The 21,849-nt window shown below is 48.3% G+C and overlaps 1 protein-coding gene across 1 annotated transcript in view; it reads left to right on the plus strand.

Annotated features, from left to right (window-relative positions):
- Window positions 1-9,745: 9,745 nt before the first annotated feature.
- The window catches only part of LOC146796293 (7-alpha-hydroxycholest-4-en-3-one 12-alpha-hydroxylase-like), a 130,662-nt gene continuing 118,558 nt past the window's right edge, over window positions 9,746-21,849 (plus strand). Inside the window, exon 1 of the mRNA XM_085628803.1 lies at window positions 9,746-9,827. Coding sequence (XP_085484929.1) covers window positions 9,820-9,827 — 8 coding nt within the window. The 5' untranslated portion in view covers window positions 9,746-9,819. The remainder of the gene's footprint in view (window positions 9,828-21,849) is intronic.

The following is a 21,849-nucleotide window of genomic DNA, read 5'->3' on the forward strand; positions in this document are numbered from 1 at the left end:
TTGGTGTGCATGCACGCACAGGAGGGCACATCTTGTGACTACCTGTTTGCATCCATCTGGCGTGAGGCACCAGGGGGCCCTGTAGGGCCCCCTTTGTTTCCTCTTGCCACACTTTTCATGGTGGTGGAACCGCTATGAAAACCATGGCAGAGAGGGATCTTGTAATAAGCTTGGCAGGACCGCCGCGATCCCGACGAGCATATTACTGCCTTATGACTGCAACAACAATAGGGCGGTCGGGAGACAGCCATCACGGCCCTCCCCCACAAATCTGGCGGTCTGTGGACTGCCAGACTTGTAATCGGGGCCTAAATGACAACTCACTGCTTCCACACTGGCTCTTCCCTTTGTGTCCCAGAAATGAAATATCTTGCAACCAAAAGTAAATTCCCTTGCCACAGCGTAAGTATTGGGATCTTTCATATGCCTCAACAGCAAACACCACTCTCAAAGGCTGCAAATCTTTTTTGACAGCTCATTGCTTTCTTGTGCACTGAGGGATGTGTAAAGCAAACATGCAATTTCTTCTAAAACTCAGAATCTATCAAAGTAACAACCAGACTGTCAAATACAAAAAAGTGTCCCCTGTCTCTGGTCAACACACTCCCCCACCCTAGGAAAGGTGGGGGGGGGGTGGGACAAGCACCTCATCCCTAGGACAATGCCAGTGGTAGGCACATGCAAATTGACAGCTGCCCTTGGACATTACATAGGTGTGATACAAACTAGCCTGGCCTTTGAGCATGGCAGAGAGGGACTAATAAATCAACTTGATTGTACACTGCTTTCTCCATGCTTGAACGAAGCAGAGTGTGGGATCATGCTAATTTTAATATACCTCTACCCAAACCATATTGAGAATCAAAACAAACCACCAATCAAAATTGGGAAGGCAGATGATTAAAGACAGGGGCAAATCAATCATTGCTCTCTGGTTCCCCTCAGCAAAGCTGATTACGATTTTTTTAAAATCTCTGTCCCATGGCAAATCAAGAGTGTGTAATTAAACCCACCAGTGTCGTGGCACAGCCAGAGGTGTGGGGTGAAGGCCTTCTTTGATTTTGGTCTGCCATGCCTGCCAAGGGGAGTTCTTAGTTGGCAGTTCCAAGGCCCGCCCACTTATGCATCACGGTGCCTTCTGATGCTGCATTACAGCCAGAGGGATTCCCGCCCATCCCTTTGCATGATTTAGTGAACATTGACACTTTTGGCCAATGGTTGAGGAACAAGCTTAAGTTTAAACTAAAGGTGGCAAGGATTGTCAACATTAATCAAAATACATATATAATTCACACATGCACATGGCCTGCTTATAATTGATTGCTTGCGTTTCAGTTCAGGGAGGACCTGGCCTTGCAGTTTGGGCTGTACGGTTCCAACTGGGACAGGATCAAGCTAGATTCTCATATGACTGAGTCCAAACGGAGGAGGTGTGGTGTCCAAAAAAAGATGGACTGGGATGCAGCCCAAGTGATTACCAGTGACTGAGATTAATTCAAGCATTCCATCCATTACTTTTCTGTATACTCCAGTCTGCTGCCCTAAGTGGGTTGGGTATGCCAAGACATGGCTTCCGTGCACATTGCACCACTGCAACCAAGCTATACCCTACTGATGAGCCCTAATAAGGGGGAAATCCATTTTGGGGTGCTTGTGTTTCCATTCAGGGAGGACGGGCATTGGCAGTGCAGGCTGATTGGAATATGGCTGGGTTCAAACTGAGGTAGCATGATGTGCAAAATAATCATAGACTGGGCTGCAGCCCTAAGGAATCACCAGTGACTGAGATTAATGTAAGCATTGCCTCCGTCACACTTGTGTATACTTCAGTGTGATGGCCTAAGCGGGACAGGTATGTCCAGGCGTGTGTCCCGTGCACACTGCCACTGCAACCAAGCTCAATCCGGCTAGGGTATGGAAAGATGAAGGTGTTAGAGGAGCCAGGAGGACACCTCAGCGGCGGGCTTGAGGTACAGTGTGTGCATGAGGGTTTAATTGTGGCACATTGAGAGACTGGAGCCGGTTATCTGGTGGCGGCCAATCGTTTGGCGAGGGCCCGTGGGGGGTCGGGGCTCATGCTGGATGGATGATGGAAAGGACCGCGGGTACCAACGGTGAGTGGTCACCAAGGCAACGCGCATTCGATGTCACAATGTGTACAAAGCCTAAAATAAAGCATTTTAGTGATTGTAAATATTCAAACCTCTTTTCTTCATTGTTGTACGGCAGCTTTCCTTATGAACGATGACAGGAGCTAAACAAGCATTGGCATAGCCAATAGGTCTCGCTTTTGGGACCTTATAAGTGTTTAGTTATGCAACTGTTGCATGGCTAAACACTTATAAGGTCCCAAAGGCGAGACCTATTGGCTATGCCAATGCTTGTTTAAGACATGTTGCACAACTGCGTGGCTGCTATAGAGCATGGCTGAAAGAGGAAAACGATTGATCTGATGCAGCCTGCATTGACTGCCATTGCACTGTTTTTAATGTTACTTATTTTACTTTTAGCCTTGCCGCACAGCAGCTGTGCTGGTATCTAACATGGCCAGGAAAAATTAAACAACTTTCATAAATTTCAAATAGACGAGACCGATTGGATTTAACCAATGGTTATTTCACATGGAGAGTGGTGTTTGCTATCCTTTTATCTGAACTCATGGTTACCATATATTGCAATTCTATCTACTGACTGATACTCTTACTGTGATACAGCTGAAAGGGGAAGGCCACACGATTTCAGAGGTTTTCTAATATGCATACAAAAGTGCTTCCTTTACAGAGTTAAATACAAATATCTCAATATATATGTCTGAAAAATGGAAGGTACAATCAAGCAACTTAAATCTGTAGATGTCAACGGCCATCGCCCCCATTCTAAAAATGGTTACAGCAACGATACCAGTAAATGACACAAGTCTGAGGACACTGAACATATATAATGAAAGGCTATTCCAGGCTGAAAGTGAGTGTGTGAAATCCACAGTGTTATGGGAAGGGCCACTCAAATTATGTGGCAGGAGAGGCAAAATTATGCGGCAGGGTTGAGCAAATTATTCTGCAAAAAGCCAAATTATGCGGCATAATGCGGCACATTTTCGGATAGTTATACTTAATTCTTTTTACACTTGTTAACAGTTCTGGGCATTGGTTACACCTTGCTAGTACCAGTCTAACTCCCAAATGTAGCAATAAGCAGCAGAAATCTGCCCACTTATCCTTTGCAAATGGCTTCCCACTGTACGACAGTACACGCTGCTGTTTTTGTTTTTAGTACATTTTGAACCATTTGAGATAGAAATATTTGTTTTTTGTTAAAATCAGCAGAATATGCAGCAGATGATGGATTATGTGGCAAATCTATTATCATGCAAAAAACACTGCAGCCAGAGTAATAACATAATTCCAGTGCCCCTGGTTATGGGCAGGTTTTATCACTAGACATGGATACGAGTGGGAATGGGAGTTCTGTGAACCAGATCAGGAAACGGAAATGACTTTACCAGCCTGGCTAGAACGTAATCTGCCATCTTTACAATAACAACTCATTTTTAGTTAGCGTTGTGTACTTTTGAGTTGTAAATCTCCGCATGTTTCAGCAGCGAGCATTTAACTCAGGGGGTCACCCTGCTGGCTTAGAGATTGACAGAGCCTCAGAGCTAAGGACTATAAGAAATGTCTAGGCTTCTTTGATGTGTGTGACAGCTCGCTGGAAGTTTACACAGAGCTGCACGTGGCCAGTAGGGTGAGGTGGTGCGTGTCCTTTCTTTTTTACTTCAAAGCCTCGCACACCAGAGCTGCTAATAGGGCCTCAATCAGCTCCATGTCAGTTTTTATTACAAGCACCAGTTAAACAAAGCATTGCCCAGCCTTTCACACAGCGGCGAGAACACCTGGAGATTTGCTTGAACTGGGAGCTGGCATGAGCACCCTCAGCTGGTCGAGAAAGGCACCCTGCTAACTCTCACCCCAGTGACACGTCGCATTTCATTCCAGCACTCTCACAAGGTTTGAAACAGGCTGAACTCTGGCCACACACGTGTTATTTAACACACTGTCTTAATAGCAAAGCCATAGGCTATTTATGATAATATTTTAAAACCCTGCAACCAAATCCATCATGTGCCAGGGTGCACAGTCATAAATGAACAGGGTCACGACCAGCAGAGCGGAGCGCACTCACTGAATGGAATCTTTGCCAAGAGAGGTGCCCATGAAGAAAATAATGAAGGTGGACTTGTGTAATGTAAATGGTGATAATGTAATGTGTTCCAAAACCTTCAAGTCTTACCATGTGCTGCAACAACTTTAGGCTACATTGAGGCGCTATGTGGGTATCTCTACATCACTATGCAGTACTCACAAATGCAAACGTTTTAACAGAAGGGTTTGAAAAACGGGGGCATCCAACCACATGATGTAAATTGCAACATATGGCAAGTCACTGAGTCCCAAAAAAAAAGGTCTACTTAAGAAAAGAATCACAAGACTCTCTATCTAAGTGACAATACTACTGTTCATGACCGTGATGCATAATTAAGGCACAAGACTGATTAAACAAGCGGCCGCAAAGGTGATCGTGATCGCACATCAAAGCGGCCGCGAAAGTGAAAGTAATCGCGGGCAAGCGTGGCGCGCGCGCCCGCGCACATGCACTGTAGCTCTAGGCTGGCCTGGTAGCACTTTTTGGAGCCCTCTCAATAAGTCTCGCCAGACCAGCGCATGCGCTGGGTCAGGCGAGACCTAAAAACGAGCAGATAATTGTTGACAGTCCACTGCCATTCACAGCGAGGGTTTGCCAAGCAGGAATGGAAGGTGAGACCTTGATTTATATGGCCACTGGGTGGCACTGTTTCATAACTATTAATATGGGGGAGGGTGTAAAACCGAGGCAACTATTGTCGGAATGTGCATCAGTTTTTCACTAAGGGCACAATACCAATGTTTAAACATTTTCTGTCCTAAAGTGAATTATTCTCCTTATCATGCAGGGGCTCCACAGGGAAGACCGGCTGAGGGCAGAGCGAGTTAAGGTTCGTGTCAGGGGGCAACTCTGTTGTCTAATTATGATGTGAATTTTGCCGCCCAGTGGGCGGAAAGTTAGGAAGATGAATGTGTGAAATGTCCTTGTAGGGGGCCCTGCCAAAGCGTAGGCCAGATAACGTATTAATCTATTTCAACATGTTGGAGGATGTGGCGTAACGGCCAGAGCTGCCGACTTTGAGCGCGTTTAACCAGGTTCGAGTCTGGCAGATTGAGCTGCAATTGACCATAGGCTAAGAATGTGAGCAATAGTCTAAGCGAACAATAGTACCTCCATTAGAGGCAGGCAGGAGTAAAGGTTTTTGCCTATTTAAGGACTGCCAAGTATATAGTTAAAAAATGTCAATTGATCATTCTTAAATGGAAATGTCAGGTAAGGTCATAGGGTGTGAATTGAAAGGGAACGGTAGTCTCAAGGGAGCGCACCTTCGGAGAAGTTACTGCGACACTAGGGGTTCAGCCCAATGCAGCATCTATAAAGGCATTTTTCCCGGCAGGTCTGGGTGGCGGGGCTGGAGCCAGGTTTTATATCTGCCTCACACAGTTGCCACCCTCTTTGTCCCCACATGGGCAGCGTGGAGTACGTAGACTGAGTATCCCTGGTCTGCCGATTGTGCTTGTTTACCCAGAGTCTCGTATAAAACCGGTATGAACAGGTAAGGTCGGGAAGACCTGACTTCAATGTAGGGTGCTGTTTCAAGGGAGTTCAACTGATGTAGTGAGTGTATTTGCAACAGTGGGGGTTCAGCCCACATTCTGCCACGAGCTGTTTTAGGCAAATGTCCTCTAATTAGGTCTCGCCTGACCCAGCGCATGCGCTGGTCTGGCGAGACTTATTGAGAGGGCTCCAAAAAGTGCTACCAGGCCAGCCTAGAGCCACAGTGCATGTGAGCGGGCGCGCGCGCCGCGATTACTTTGGGTTTCGCGGCCGCATGGCCGCTTTGATATTTGATCACTATCACTTTCGCGGCCGCATGGTCGCTTTGCATAGCCAATAGGTCTCGCTTTTGGGACCTTATAAGTATTTAGTTATGCAACTGTTGCATGGCTAAACACTTATAAGGTCCCAAAGGCGAGACTATTGGCTATGCCAATGCTCGTTGACTGTTTTCTTGTGCCCCACCTTTTATTTAGGGTATTGTGCCAAGCAAGGGTAATAATCGGGTAAATCTCAGACAGGAAGAGACCAGGGTAGCCGATAGGGTCCAGTTGATTACTTTGGATAACCCTGAATATTTCTTTCTTAAACTCAAGGTTGTGCTGTCAAGTAACCACGTTACATGGAACACAGGGCGCTTTGGCAGTAAAGCGTGGGTGGGATATCACAGCAAGCGTTTGCTGTGTCACGCATTGGTTAAGTAAGTATAACATAGGACGGGGCAGCCGCTCAGGGAGAACGAACCCTGGATGCATGAGAGGACCAAACTTGGGGGCAATGCGCCGGGGGTATAAAGAACACAGAGCAGCAGGGGTAACAACAACGGGCATAGGTGCAGCAAGGTTCATTTCAAACACATTTCTTTCACCTACTGGACCCAGCAAGTGAGGCTAGATTCGAGGCAAGGTCATGGATAGCCAGGGCACACCCCCCTTTTCTCCCAGATGACAACAGCGAGAGAGGAGAGGAGTTGGTCTAACAGCTACGGCGGTCAACCTAGAATCTGGGGGACTGGGTTCAGTCTCGGCAAAGACGCTGAACATCCTGTGATTCTGGGCAAATCACTTAATATCCCCGTGCCTAACACAAATTAATGTGTTGTCATGTAACACAACTGGTGCTATGTAAAGCGCTCTGATACCCGATATCGAGTCAAGTTTGCGCTATATAAAACTCAGTAAAAAATAAAAAAAAACAGTTGATAAGTCCCAGCCCAGCACTCTCAGGATGCAGACTGGGCAGTGATTATGGTCATGGCTGGGGCAAAGGACTAGAGTGGGCAAGGGGCATCATGAATGCACAAGAGCCTGACTCTGCGTTTGAAGGTGACAGACCCAGCGGGCAACAGCCTGCTCCAGCAAACGTAGGGCCCACAGGGCTGAAGAGGGCCCGCAGGCCACCAAACAGGGAAACCCTGGCTGAAGCCCCTGTGAGAAAGGCTATGGCCTCGGTGAGACAGTGCTAGACAGCACCAGTGGCGACACCAACAGACCACCAGCACCAGCACCAGTAAGCATGCAGTCCCTGGACATGATGGGTAAGCTAATGGACACAGTGGTGAGTTTTATGGTGGACTTATTACAATGTTCGCAGGATCGGGGCACAGCAGCATCACAGGGGCACAACCATTGGAGGGAGAAGGTGCACCTACAATAGAAAGGGTGTGGGGGGCCAAGTTGGTGACAAGCAGGTGCCCGGTGCAGCCACAACTTCACCCCTAATGGCAAAGAGACAACCACAGGCAACTCAGTTTGCGGGAAACAACACCTCACGCAGCAGCCTTATGACACTGAACAACCAGCTCCCCACAGAGGACACAAACCCCCAATTTTCTGTGGTAAGGGGGCCCAATATACAAGGTTCAGAGGTAGGGAATATCAAAAACCTACCAAGCATGAGCACAGGGCTTCCCCCCAACATAAGTGAGGCGACAAAGGAAACACCCAGTGGGGGAGAAACTGCCTTTGGTCACAGCTGCCCATCTGGTATCAGGTCGCTGCTCTCTTGCGTGGCAGGTGCCATAGACAGCTAAGGAAGGGATTTGGTGACGAGAATTTGTTGATATATTCACACTGCTGATGCATGGGAAAGATGGGGTGGACATGAGGTGGATGGGCTGTAAGGAGGAGGACAAGAATGGAGGTACCAAGCATGGCCAGATAAGACAATTGAAAACTGGCCGGAGACTTTCTCCATCCTGTCTGCTGTGGTTATGGAGAAATATTCTGAACAGGGTCCGAGGCTCTTTCTGCATTCTCGCACGATCCACAACGAGGCTATCAAATCAGGGGGCACTGGGTGGAATAACTATGACAAGGAATTCAGAAAAAAGTTGGCTATGTGCTCCGAATTAGGCTGGGACAAGCAAGAGGTCCAGCTTTAGATGAAGCACATGGGCAAATTCACCCCGCCCCAGAAGCATTCATACAACAGGAATATTAATTGTCATTCAACATTTAAGACATAGATCAAGCCAGAGAAAAGCCCCTTCAAGCAGCCCTTTCGAGGAGCTTGGAGAGCGGCAGGGCAGAGGTGGGGTTTCAGAAGGCCTTCTCTGCGTACATTCAGATTATTCAATGCCAGGTCCTGCAAATTCGTCCACAGCTGTTCCAAGTGTGAGGCTTCACACCCAGTGACCTTCTGCCATGGAATTCAGGCACTTTGAAAAGCGCTTAGAACTAAAGTGTGGAAACTGCAAACTAAGCTTTCTACTAATCTAAGGGGACTTTTTACGAGATGGTTTGTGTCGCGTTTGGACCACACATTGTGGTGCATGCGCAACGCAAACCTTAAGTAAGATTTATGAAGACACACAAGGCTAATTTGCGTGGCTTTGAGTGGCTCCATAAATCTGAAGGCAAATCGCTGTGTTGCCTTTCTTTGCCCTGGGAAGGCGTTCCCTGGGTATTGCATGGGTGTTCCCACGCAACTCCCATGGGGGCATTTTTATGAGAGGGTTGCATCACGTTTGCACTATGCAACATGGTACATGTGTGATGCAAACCTCTAAGTCAGATTTGTGAAGCCACGCCAAGCCACTTTGCGTCGCTCTGAGTGGCTACAAAAACCTGGAGTATCGCAACACAGCGCAAATCGCTGCGTTGTGTTCCTCTTCCATAGAAAGATGTTCCATGGACGTTGCGTGGGTGTTCCCATGCAACTCCCATGGATTTTGACACATCCTCAGATTTACAAGAACTTGTATACTTGGGGATGCGCCAAAATCTGACACTTTCCCAGGGCAGGCGTAGCAAGGAGAAATCATTTTATTTCCCTTTGTTTCTTCCTCTTGCATTCTGCAGCACCCACAGAAAAGGGAATATGCCTACCAGGATTGTTTTTTGTGCAGGAAGGGGACCTGCACAATAACAATTCTGCATGCAACACAGACACCCTTGCATCATGGAGCGGGGGTGCCTGCATAGGCGCTAGGCAGCCAAAAGGGTGCCCGCACAAGTAAAAGGACGGGAATACGCTTTGTGTCTTTAAATATGGCACATTCTCGCTCTTTCCCTATCACGCAGCACAGCTCCACTCTGCGCTGCGTCACAAACTCGTAATTGAGCACCATGGTTTGACACATTCCCCTATTTACCAGAACTGGGAAACCTGGGAATGCACCCAAAAGATACACCTTCCCAGGAGAGGAGTAACAAGGAGAAATTGCTTTATTTCTCCTCCTTACTTCCTCTTCCTATGTGTACTGCATAGAAATAGGAATTTGCTTTCTCAGAACTGCTTTTGTGCAGGAGGGTGCCCCTTCCTGCACACAAACAATCCTGTATGCAAATGTGGCACACTTGCGCCATGGTGCAAGAGCCTTTGTTGGGGCTGGGCTGCTAAAAAGGGCCCCGGAGCAGGGGAAAAGGCAGGAATGGATTGTATTCTTTTAAATACGCAGATTCCTGTGTTTGCCCTGTCAGGCAGTGCAACCCAGCAAGTTGAAAATGTCATGAGGCTTGCTCTTCTAGGAATCCGAGCTATATTCCAGGAAGCCACGCCTCTTTTGGGGCTTGTTTCCATACCTCTCTGTTCACTCTTTGTATTCGGGTTGAACGGAGTGAGGAGAGAACGCAACGCAGCCTGCGCTCTTCCCCCTGTGAGAAACGAGTGTTGTGGATGGAAAGGTACGTCCTACCCTCGCTCTGTTGTTTGCCACACGAAAAATACAATTAGCAGATAACTGCTGAGGAAGAACTGTGTCACTGTGTGTTCCCCGTCTGTTTGGGATAACAATTCCTGCGGCACCGGGGTAGCCGATGTGCAGCCCTCGATTTACCACCGTGACCAAACTGTGTGATCCTAGGCAAATCGCGATAAGTGTGTGCCTTATGAGAAAAAAATACGGGCTCTCGAAAAGCAGGCTGCCCCCCCCCCCCCCGCCCCCATTAGTGCGCGATGTACATAAGGACTTTAAAGCTACAGGAAACAATTCCTTGACGTGAAGAGGCTGGGCGAAAACGAGGGAGTTGGCGTTTGGGGACTTGGTCGTGGGAAGCATTTAAAAGCCGAATATGAAGTATTTCTTAGCGGGGGGCTTTCTTGTTGCCATGCCTTGGTTGGGCATGTTTAGCTCAGAATGTAGCAAATCAAGGAATTTAGGGCTACATGTGGGGGTAAACGGTGCATTTTAAGGAACAGCGTTGAGTGCCCCAGCCTTCATGCTAGCGTGACAGTGACACTAAGGCAAAGTCTGGACAGTGTGAGTAACATCTCAGGGCAAAAGTCAAAATTCAGGTCACAAATTCGGGACTAAGGCTAAAGGGTCATTTTTACGGACACATCTGAGAAGGTCACATTATTATTTTTAGGTCTCGCCTGACCCAGCGCATGCGCTGGTCTGGCGAGACTTATTGAGAGGGCTCCAAAAAGTGCTACCAGGCCAGCCTAGAGCTATAGTGCAGCGATTACTTTCACTTTCCCGGCCGCTTTGATGTTCGATCGCGATCACTTTCACGGCCAATAGGTCTGGCTTTTGGGACCTTATAAGTATTTAGTTATGCAACTGTTGCATGGCTAAACACATAAGGTCCCAAAAGCGAGACCTATTGGCTATGCCAATGCTTGTTTAAAAAGCTGACAGAAGTACAAGTCAAGTTATGTTTATGTTCTTTAGTTTGTATTTCTCATTGGAGCAGAGGCGCAACTAGAGCCAACTTTTGGGGGGGGAGGGGGGGCTACTAAAAATTTCAGGGGCGGGCTAATTTTTCCAGCAATAGTCCGAGTGGAGATTCAGGGGCTCTAAGAAGGAGTGAAAAACAGCAAAGCTTCGTTAACAAGTAAATGGTCTTTTAACAACCTGTGAAGTACTCGGGTGTGGCAGTGTGTGTACACGGGATTCTGTCTCAACCCCAGCTGATACACACGGCGGGTGTGGCGGGTGTGGCGGGTGGTGGGCGGGGCTGAAGCGCTTTCAGCCCTATGGCCGTTGCGCACCTGCAAGGGAGTATTGTGCAAACAGTCACATATAGCTGGACGTAGGGCTTTAAGTGGGATAAACAAATCTGGGGGGTCTCTCTAAGGGGCGTGGCCGATGTAATTAAGGGCATGGTTTAGAAACACATAGGGTAAAAATCTGTGCTTAGCATAGTTAGCCGCCCTACTTTTATTTTGCTGTTTCTGTCATTGTATCCAGATATATGGTACAACAAGTAACATCATACCTACAACAAGTCATGACTATTGGCTTTGTCAGTGGTTGTTAGTTGCATAAGATGAATAAGCAGCAACTGTGGCTTGTATATAATATTGACAAAGGATCCACTTATAGCCCTGGTGACACCATGACAATGTTGCTGCTCTTGACTTTCAAAAAGAGAAGGGAAATCCAGAGAGAAAATGACTCTCTTTAAAGGATTACCCTTCCCTATAACGCTCACCTGGCATGACATCATGCCGTAACTTCTCCACTAGTGAGAAGTAAGCAGTGTGAGCATGCGCATATTGATGTGCCTGCTGTCACTGCAGTCTGGGAAAAACGGACCGCCTGTGCCAGGGCACAAAACAGAGCCCATGAGGGACCCGTTTCGAGGCCCCCTTTAAAAAGAATTACCAGTGATCAGCACCAGTGAGACCCGGCCCACTTAAAGCCCTGGCTGGACGTATTTAAAGATGGAACAATGATCAAACATATGCTCTCCAAGCCAGAGGAGCAACTAGAGCCAAATTTCGGGGGGGGGGGGGTGATTCTTCCAGCAATATGCAGAGTGGAGATGCAGAGGCTCTAAGAAGGGGTGAAAACACGACAAAGCCTCGTTAGCAAGTAAATGGTCTTTTAAATCTGTGAAGTACTCAGGTGTTGCTGTGTGTATGCCCGGGAAGCTGTCTCAGCCGGGCTGACACACATGACGGGGGGCTGAAGCCCTTTGAGTCCAATGGTCGCAACGCGCCTGCTCCAAGCTGAATTTGACAGCTGACAATAGGGGCAGTTTTCGTCTCCTCTACCTTGAAGGATGGTGACAGAAGCTGCGCTGTGTTGCTGAACGTAGACTTGGAGTTCACAGGCAGTAGCAGTACCCGAGAGTGAGAAACAGAGAGAGAAGGGATGGTGCCCATAGGGACTATCTAGTCTGCATTCAGTCGTTGATTCTGAGACTGAATGATATAAAGCCCCAGTTTGACCTTTGCACCAGGTTAAAAAATAAGTTGTTAATATACTTAGACTGTAGAATAAGCTCGCCACTCCCTTTGCTAATCCACTTCCCACTTCCCCCTACATTTATTCAAACTGTGGGGCGCACACCCCTGGGGGCCTGTGGCTGCATTCCCAGGGGGGGCGCAAATGTTTCAGTAAACACTTGTAAATGAAGATGGCCTGGAAGTGCGTTATTGCGTTTCCTGGCAGCCTTCATTTACGTGAAGCACTGCCATTGTTTAGCCCATCAATGTCACTCTCATGCAGAGGCACAACAAGGTCCCCATTAACAATTCAGAGATTGTTGCTTTCAACAAAAACAAGCATTGGCAGAGCCAAAAGGTATCGCCTTTGGGACCTTATAAGTGTTTAGCTATCCAGCACAATATCCTTGGTGCAACAGCATCAAGTGTTGCATGGCTAAACACTTATAAGGTCCCAAAGACGATACCTATTGGCTATGCCAATGCTTGTTTTGAGTAAGTGGCTCGTGCAGGTATGCCACTGTGAGGTAGAGATGCTGCGAGTGCTTTTACAGGAGCCCCTGTGACATTGTGCCTCTTCAAAATGTATCTTGGGTCTGGTGTAATATTTCTAGCCCCTATTCCTGTCTTCTCGCACCCAATGTATCCTTAAATGTCCCATGTACAGTCGGGGTTGACACTCCTATTACCCCTGCCCTCCAGTGACACTTTACCTGTCACGGGTGGTGGTGGTGGTAGAGGTGGTAGACGTGGTGGTGGTGGACGTGGTGGTGGTGGATGTGGTGGTGGTGGTGGACGTGGTGGTGGTGGACGTGGTGGTGTTGGACGTAGTGGTGGTGGTGGACGTGGTGGTGGTGGTGGACGTGGTGGTGGTGGACATGGTGGTGGATGTGGTGGTGGTGGATGTGCTGGTGGTGGACGTGGTGGTGGTGGACGTGGCGGTGGATGTGGTGGACGTGGTGGTGGTGGATGTGGTGGTGATGGATGTGGTGGTGGTGGACATGGTGGTGGTGGATGTGGTGGTGGTGGATATGGTGGTGGCCTTGGTTGTGGATGTGGTGGTAGTGGACATAGGGGTGGTGGACGTGGTGGTGGTAGTGGATGTGGTGGACATGGTGGTGGTGGATGTGGTGGTGGTGGGCGTGGTGGTGGTGGACATGGTGGTGGTGGTGTATGTTGTGGTGGTGGACATGGTGTTGGTGGATGTGGTGGTGGTGGACATGGTGGTGGACGTAGTGGTGGTGGACGTGGTGGATGTGGTTGTGGACGTGCTGGTGGATGTGGTGGTGGTGGACGTGGTGGTGGTGGTGGATGTGGTGGTGGTGGATGTTGTGGTGGTGGACGTGGTGGTGGACGTGGTGGTGGTGGACATGGTGGTGGTGGTGGACTTGGTGGTGGATGTGGTGGTGGATGTGGTGGTAGTGGATGTGGTGGTGGTGGACGTGGTGGTGGGTGTGGTGGTGGACATGGTGGTGGTGGATGTGGTGGTGGTGGGCGTGGTGGTGGTGCACGTGATGGTGGACATGGTGCTGGTGGATGTGGTGGTGGTGGTGGACGTGGTAGTGGTGGACATGGTGGTGGACGTGGTGGTGATGGATGTGGTGGACGTGGTGGATGTGGTGGTGGATGTTGTGGTGGATAAGGTGATGGTGGATGTGGTGGTGGTGGATGTGGTGGTGTTGGATGTGGTGGACACGGTGGTGGACATGGTGGTGGTGGATGTGGTGGTGGATAAGGTGGTGGATAAGGTGGTGGTGGATGTTGTGGTGGTGGACGTGGTGGTGGACGTGGTGGTGGTGGACATGGTGGTGGTGGTGGATGTTGTGGTTGTGGACATGGTGGTGGTGGATGTGGTGGTGGTGGACGTGGTGGTGGACATGGTGGTGGTGGTGGATGTGGTGTTGGACGTGGTGGTGGTGGACATGGTGGTGGTGGATGTGGTGGTAGTGGTGGACGTGATGGTGGATGTGGTAGTGGTGGACGTGGTGGATGTGGTGATGGTGGACGTGGTGGTGGATGTGGTGGTGGACATGGTGATGGACATGGTGGTGGACATGGTGGTGGTGGACATGGTGGTGGTGGACATGGTGGTGGTGGACATGGTGGTGGTGGACGTGGTGGTGGTGGACGTGGTGGTGGTGGACGTGGTGGTGGACATGGTGGTGGGCATGGTGGTGGTGGTGGACGTGGGTGTGGCTGGATGTGGTGGTGGGCATGACGGTGGTGGAGGTGGTGGTGGTGGAGGTGGTGGACATGGTGGTGGTGGTGGACATGGTGTTGGTGGGCGTGGTGGTGGTGGATGTGGTGTGTGGTAGGGCGTGGTGGTGGTGGACATGGTGGCAGTGGACATGGTGGTGGTAGACATGGTGGTGGTGGATGTGGACGTGGGGGTGGATGTGGTGGTGAATGTGGTCGATGTGGTGGTGGTGGTGGACATGGTGGTAGTGGTGGATGTGATAGTGGTGGTGGACGTGGTGGTGGTGGACGTGATGACAAATAGTGAGAAAAGGTAAAAGCAAAACACAGAGTGAATGATAAAGGAAAGCAAAATAGAGCACGAGGGAAGAGAAAACTGTCACAGTAAAAGCAAAACACAGAGTAAATTATAGCCGTGCACAAGTGAGTAACTAATTCTGCTATTTTAAAGCACACGCATGCTTGTCACAGTAAAAGCAAAACCCATTGTTGGCACTGCAACCGTGTGTTTGCTGGCCTGGGAGTGGTGCGTGCGTGCTCACACAGTCGGCTCTTTTTGGAAGCACATACTCGTACTTGTGGGCGCACCCCTGCTCGCTCCCTCAATGTGGATGCCACCACAAGCACGAGTACCCCTGCCCTCCAGTGACACTTTACCTGTCACAGGTGGTGGTGGTGGTAGAGGTGGTAGACGTGGTGGTGGTGGATGTGGTGGTGGTGGATGTGGTGGTGGTGGTGGACCTGGTGGTGGTGGACGTGGTGGTGGTGGACATAGTGGTGGTGGTGGACGTGGTGGTGGTGGTGGTGGTGGACGTGGTGGTGGTGGACATGGTGGTGGATGTGGTGGTGGTGGATGTGCTGGTAGTGGACGTGGTGGTGGTGGACTTGGCGGTGGATGTGGTGGACGTGGTGGTGGTGGATGTGGTGGTGATGGATGTGGTGGTGGTGGACATGGTGGTGGTGGATGTGGTGGTGGTGGATATGGTGGTGGCCTTGGTTGTGGATGTGATGGTAGTGGACATAGGGGTGGTGGACGTGGTAGTGGTAGTGGATGTGGTGGACATGGTGGTGGTGGATGTGGTGGTGGTGGGCGTGGTGGTGGTGGACATGGTGGTGGTGGTGGACATGGTGGTGGACGTAGTGGTGGTGGACGTGGTGGATGTGGTTGTGGACGTGCTGGTGGATGTGGTGGTGGTGGACGTGGTGGTGGTGGTGGATGTGGTGGTGGTGGATGTTGTGGTGGTGGACGTGGTGGTGGATGTGGTGGTGGTGGACATGGTGGTGGTGGTGGACTTGGTGGTGGATGTGGTGGTGGATGTGGTGGTGGTGGATGTGGTGGTGGTGGACGTGGTGGTGGGTGTGGTGGTGGACATGGTGGTGGTGGATGTGGTGGTGGTGGGCGTGGTGGTGGTGCACGTGATGGTGGACATGGTGCTGGTGGATGTGGTGGTGGTGGTGGACGTGGTAGTGGTGGACATGGTGGTGGACGTGGTGGTGATGGATGTGGTGGTGGTGGACGTGGTGGTGGAGGACGTGGTGGTGGTGGACATGTTGGTGGTGGATGTTGTGGTGGATAAGGTGGTGGTGGATGTGGTGGTGGTGGATGTGGTGGACACGGTGGTGGACATGGTGGTGGTGGATGTGGTGGTGGATAAGGTGGTGGTGGATGTTGTGGTGGTGGACGTGGTGGTGGTGGACATGGTGGTGGTGGTGGATGTTGTGGTTGTGGTGGTGGTGGATGTGGTGGTGGACGTGGTGGTGGACATGGTGGTGGTGGTGGATGTGGTGTTGGACGTGGTGGTGGTGGACATGGTGGTGGTGGATGTGGTGGTAGTGGTGGACGTGATGGTGGATGTGGTGGTGGTGGACGTGGTGGATGTGGTGATGGTGGACGTGGTGGTGGATGTGGTGGTGGACATGGTGATGGTGGACATGGTGATGGACATGGTGGTGGTGGACATGGTGGTGGTGGACGTGGTGGTGGTGGACGTGGTGGTGGTGGACGTGGTGGTGGTGGATGTGGTGGTGGACATGGTGGTGGGCATGGCGGTGGTGGTGGACGTGGGTGTGGCTGGATGTGGTGGTGGGCATGACAGTGGTGGAGGTGGTGGTGGTGGAGGTGGTGGACATGGTGGTGGTGGTGGACGTGGTGTTGGGCGTGGTGGGGGTGGATGTGGTGTGTGGTAGGGCGTGGTGGTGGTGGACATGGTGGCAGTGGACATGGTGGTGGTAGACATGGTGGTGGTGGATGTGGACGTGGGGGTGGATGTGGTGGTGAATGTGGTCGACGTGGTGGTGGTGGTGGACATGGTGGTAGTGGTGGATGTGATAGTGGTGGTGGACGTGGTGGTGGTGGACGTGATGACAAATAGTGAGAAAAGGTAAAAGCAAAACACAGAGTGAATGATAAAAAAAAAGGAAAGCAAAATAGAGCACGAGGGAAGAGAAAACTGTCACAGTAAAAGCAAAACACAGAGTAAATTATAGCCGTGCACAAGTGAGTAACTAATTCTGCTATTTTAAAGCACACGCGTGCTTGTCACAGTAAAAGCAAAACCCATTGCTGGCACTGCAACCGTGTGTTTGCTGGCCCGGGAGTGGTGCGTGCGTGCTCACACAGTCGGCTCTTTTTGGAAGCACATACTCGTACTTGTGGGCGCACCCCTGCTCGCTCCCTCAATGTGGATGCCACCACAAGCACGAGTATGTGCTTCCAAAAATAGCAGAGCGGCTAAAGGTCCTCCTACGTGCGTGCTGCGTTGGTGAGACCTAAAAAGTATGGCAAGTGTGATCCTGAACACTGTAGTTGCAAGGGCAAAGATGTGGCTAAAAACAATGAAATATTCAGTATTTTGTTGTTTTCGTCTCCTCTAACTTGAATGACCGCCTTTGTTGGTCCCCAGGCCTAAGAGCGATGGCCTAGTGGAGGGGGCAGTGAAATACATACTGCACATGCAGTGGAACTGGGGCCCAAGAGTGTGATGTCCAAACTAAACCCCCAATTATGGTTGTTTTACCATCCTTTCTTGCTTACACTGGGGACCAGTCCACCCATCCTGTGACAGTGTTGTTATGGGTCTCGAACCAATGGCCAAAGAGAGGGCACAACTCTAGCAGAGGAAACACCTTAGCTTAGGCCTCTGAGAAATAATATGGTGGGGATGGGGCTAGATGGAGGCCCATTTTCTAACAAGCTGCGGAGAAGACTGCTCTCCTCACAGGGCGGTAGCTCTCATTATTGAAGCAGGTGCAGTGGCACTGGGGTCCAGGAGTGTGATGTGTCCACTGCATCACAGATCTGACTGTCAACAAAAGATGCATGGAGGCTCATTATCCTTGTGAGCATTAGGGCTGAGGGCACCCTTGTTGTAAAGAGGCGGACAACATGTGGGAGCTCATTTCAATTATGTTTCGAGATTGGAATGATGGCCAGGCAGGATTAGTAGATAGCTACTCAATGCCAGAGCTGTCATTAGTGCAGCAGTTGAAGTTGCACTGGAGAAGAAGCATGTGAGGGGCTCAAATCAGCCAGATTTAGGGAGTAGAGTTTTTTGCCAATTTCCATTTTGTTTTTAAATGTGTTTGCTCTTTTCCATTTATTGTTGATTATTAGTGGCAAAAACAGCACCCCTGAAAATGATCTCATAAGCCCTTCCCCCCCTCGCCCAAGTCATGCCATGAAGTTTTAGCAGGGGTCTGACTTCAAAACATTTTGCTTAAGGGGTTATCTGAGCAAAAAAGTTTGAAGACTACTGCCGTGCAATATTATTCCAGGTCCTAAAAAAGAAGTAATTGATTCTTAAATCAGCATTGAACACTACCCCATTCATTTAGGAAAAATACCATCTTGACTGGTGTCACTTCTTTCTTTGAAGAACTAGTCAAACTAGAATTTTGAAATCAAATAATCTCTCTTCCTTGTTTCAAAACTCCATTAAGTATTGGGTCCCAGGACGCTTCATCTAAGTCTAGCAGTGAATGTGACCCCACTTTCCTCTTCTGCTTTTTTTTAAAAAAAAGCTAATATTATGATGGCTTGCCATTGCATATTCATCCGGATTAGAGAGTCCATATGTTGAATTGGGGTATAGAAAATACATTTAAGCTACAGGTTGCCTTTAGAACTATGCTGCAATTGATTTGAATAATTATAGGTCTCTCCTGAAACAGCGCACGTGCTGTCTCTAGCATGTACGTTTATTTTTATTTTTCAGAAAAATAAAAGGCTTTGAGCCCACCCGTTACTTACTATTGGTTGGCTTTAAAATTGCTCATTTCCTTGCTTCTGATAGGTTAGCACATTTTTCTTCTTGTTCTTGCACTTTGTCTTCGTATATATGCTGTGGAGCATGGACCACTTATGGCTTCCTGTCGGCGGGCAGCGTTCTTCCACTGGCTGCGCTCTTCTTGATGTACTTTAAAAAAATTAAATTTGTACTACTTCAGGAGAGTAAATGTGTTTGGAGGCTGAACCCCTCCTACATCCTTGAACTGGACCCCGCTCCCATCCTGTGTCATGGCCGCTACCACCCATCCCCAACCCCTGTCGTTGCTGCTTACACCCTCTTCAAAGGCCTGCGTTTTCTGCAGGAGCGGTTAATCTTTGTCAAGAAGTTTAGGAACTGTTTTGAAAAAAATAAAGCTTGGGAACGTTGTTCCCAATAGATCCTGTCCATTTAAACATCTGCTTTAACCTGTTCATTATTTGGGGAATGTTGCCGCCCAGTGGTAGAGGGATTTACTGCCCAGACCTTGAGGGAGCAAGGGCAGTTTGACAGGTGCAATCTCAGATGACCTGATGTCCAAGCATATTTCTAGACATTGACTTTCATTTTGTAAATGGCTGCAACCTAAGATTTGTTGTCTTAGTTCTCTTCAATTGAACTAATTCTCCTTATAATAGTTTGTTAAAGGAACAAAAAGTGCTGTGGTTCTGATTCACCAGCTCTCAATTTGAGCCAGTGAGGGCTACCACAACTTATTTTTGGGGATCAGCACTTATTTTTCTGCAAGAGAAAGAAAATCAAAGATTAAAGACAGAAAAACCACCATAACTGGAGAAAACAGGAGCCTGTGAGATTGAGGGACAGGGAGTGTCTGTTTTGAATATATGAGATGGATTCAAGACTACACAACTTTTGGTGTTTGGTGCACCAACATTAAATTGCACCAGGAGTGGGTTTCAGAACAGAGCTGTGGGGTCATAAGCAGTCATTCAAATACACATTAATCACTTGTTATCACTGGCTAAACCTCCCAGGACTTCGCAGCCTGGGATTGCACTATTTTGAGGCAAAACAATGCAAATTTGCGGTCCTAAAGTTCAAAATTTGTGGTATTAGTGGCAGGCATAAAATGTACTGGTCTTATAAATACTACTCAAATTCATCCAGCAGTAAATTGTAATGAAAAATCTTTCATGCAATAACCGGAAGCACTTTTGGTTAACAATAACTATGTTGCGTTCTCTGCTTCAGTTGGATTGTATTGTATTGCTTTGTGATTGTACTATACCATCAATCACTTCTGCATGCTAGGTGTGGAAGCATTTTGCACTATCACCATTTTAAGCGACAACATGTGCCCAACATCCCAGTAAACCAAGGACTAGTCTGTGGTAAGAAGACAGACTGTACGCTGTCTATTTTCTGAACTTTAACAGTGATTTTGTTCTACGTGTGACTGCCTCATTTCCACCTGTTTGTTTGTGGCTTTCTAGTTCAAAATCTGCTGATTTCACCTGCCCGTGACTGTGTAATTTTTACCTGTTGCATTATGGGTCTTGTAGTTCAAAATCTATTATTTTCACCTGCCTATGACTGCCTCAATTTCACTTGTTTGTTTGTGGGCTTTCTAGTTCAAAATCTGCTGTTTTCATACCAGCTAATACCAGCACAAATGACACACCTGCTACAAGCCCACAAAATGCTGCTCACTTCTTCTACAAAACAAAGTCACACCATCACCAAAGCACATTCTTGAAAGTGCCTACTAATAAATGCTTGATCTCATCTATAACCTTCTTACTGACACACAGCCTGACTTACTCTTCATAACTTAATCATGGTTCGGAGATGACATGGCTCCAGTGCTGCATGAAGCCATTCCTCTAGGCTATCAAAGTATCACACATAATTGTATAGGCAAAAGAGGAGGTGGCTTAGCTGTTGTATTCAAGCAAACATTGAATATCACTAAAGCTGATGACGTCTCCATACAAGGTTATGACTCCCTCTTCACCAGATGCAACCATACACCATCTTCCTCCTATAACGTCCTACTTCTTTATAGACCTCCACCTAGCAATGCAACATTCCCAGAAACTTCTAGACACAGTTTCAAACATTATAACACTACACTCCAACGTACGCATTCTGGGTGACCTAAACATTTGGGGCCATATGTATGAAGTCAATTTGCGATCGCAAACGCTGAAATTCGCAGAATTTCAGCATTTGCGATCGCAAATTAGCCGTGTGCGATGTAGCACACAAAAAACCCTTGCAATATAAGAAATCGCGCATTTTGTGATTCCTTATTTTGCGATTACATTTAATTGCGATTCCTTAAATGCAATGTAAGAAGCACAAAAGAAAGTGTGATTAGGCCTTAAGGAATCGCAAATTACCACCAACTTCAAGTTGGTGGTAAATTGCAATTTCACATAAAAATGCACTATTTTGTATTTTTTAAAGTGCCACATGTGCACACATGCACATTTCAGGGGTGCGACAGGGTGTTCTTTTGACACCCTGGCACCCTTGAAAATGCATTCTCAATTTGCGATTCTCTAATTGCTAATCGCAAATTGAGAATGCCTTCCCGTTCATTCCTATGGTCCTACTAGCCCATAGGAATGAATGGGAAGGTATTCCTTATTTGCGAATCTCAATTTGCGATTTGCAAATTAGAAATATGTGGGATTCGCAAAATTATTAGCAAATCCCACATACATTGCATTTTGCGATTCTCAATTTACGATTCGTTGAAAATCGCAATTTGAGAATCGCAAATCTCAATTTTTATACATATGACCCTTGGTTTGACAAACCCAATATAACCCATCTGAAAGCAATCATCACTGGCTTTGACGCCCTGAACCTACATTAGATCGTCCACACACCCACACACATAGCTGGACACATCCTAGATGTCATTTTTGCAAATACAGAACTAGTCACATAGTCAAACCACCATTTGCTTTCCAACATAAAACCACACAAAGCAACACACATAAGACCACCTTACATGCATCCACCTATCAACTGTGGAACTGATTCCATTTTGAACACCTTGAAAAACATCTAATATCCAGTACATATCTAGACACAATAA

The sequence above is a fragment of the Triturus cristatus genome, chromosome 10, assembly GCF_964204655.1.
Source record: "Triturus cristatus chromosome 10, aTriCri1.1, whole genome shotgun sequence".
NCBI lineage: Eukaryota > Metazoa > Chordata > Amphibia > Caudata > Salamandridae > Triturus > Triturus cristatus.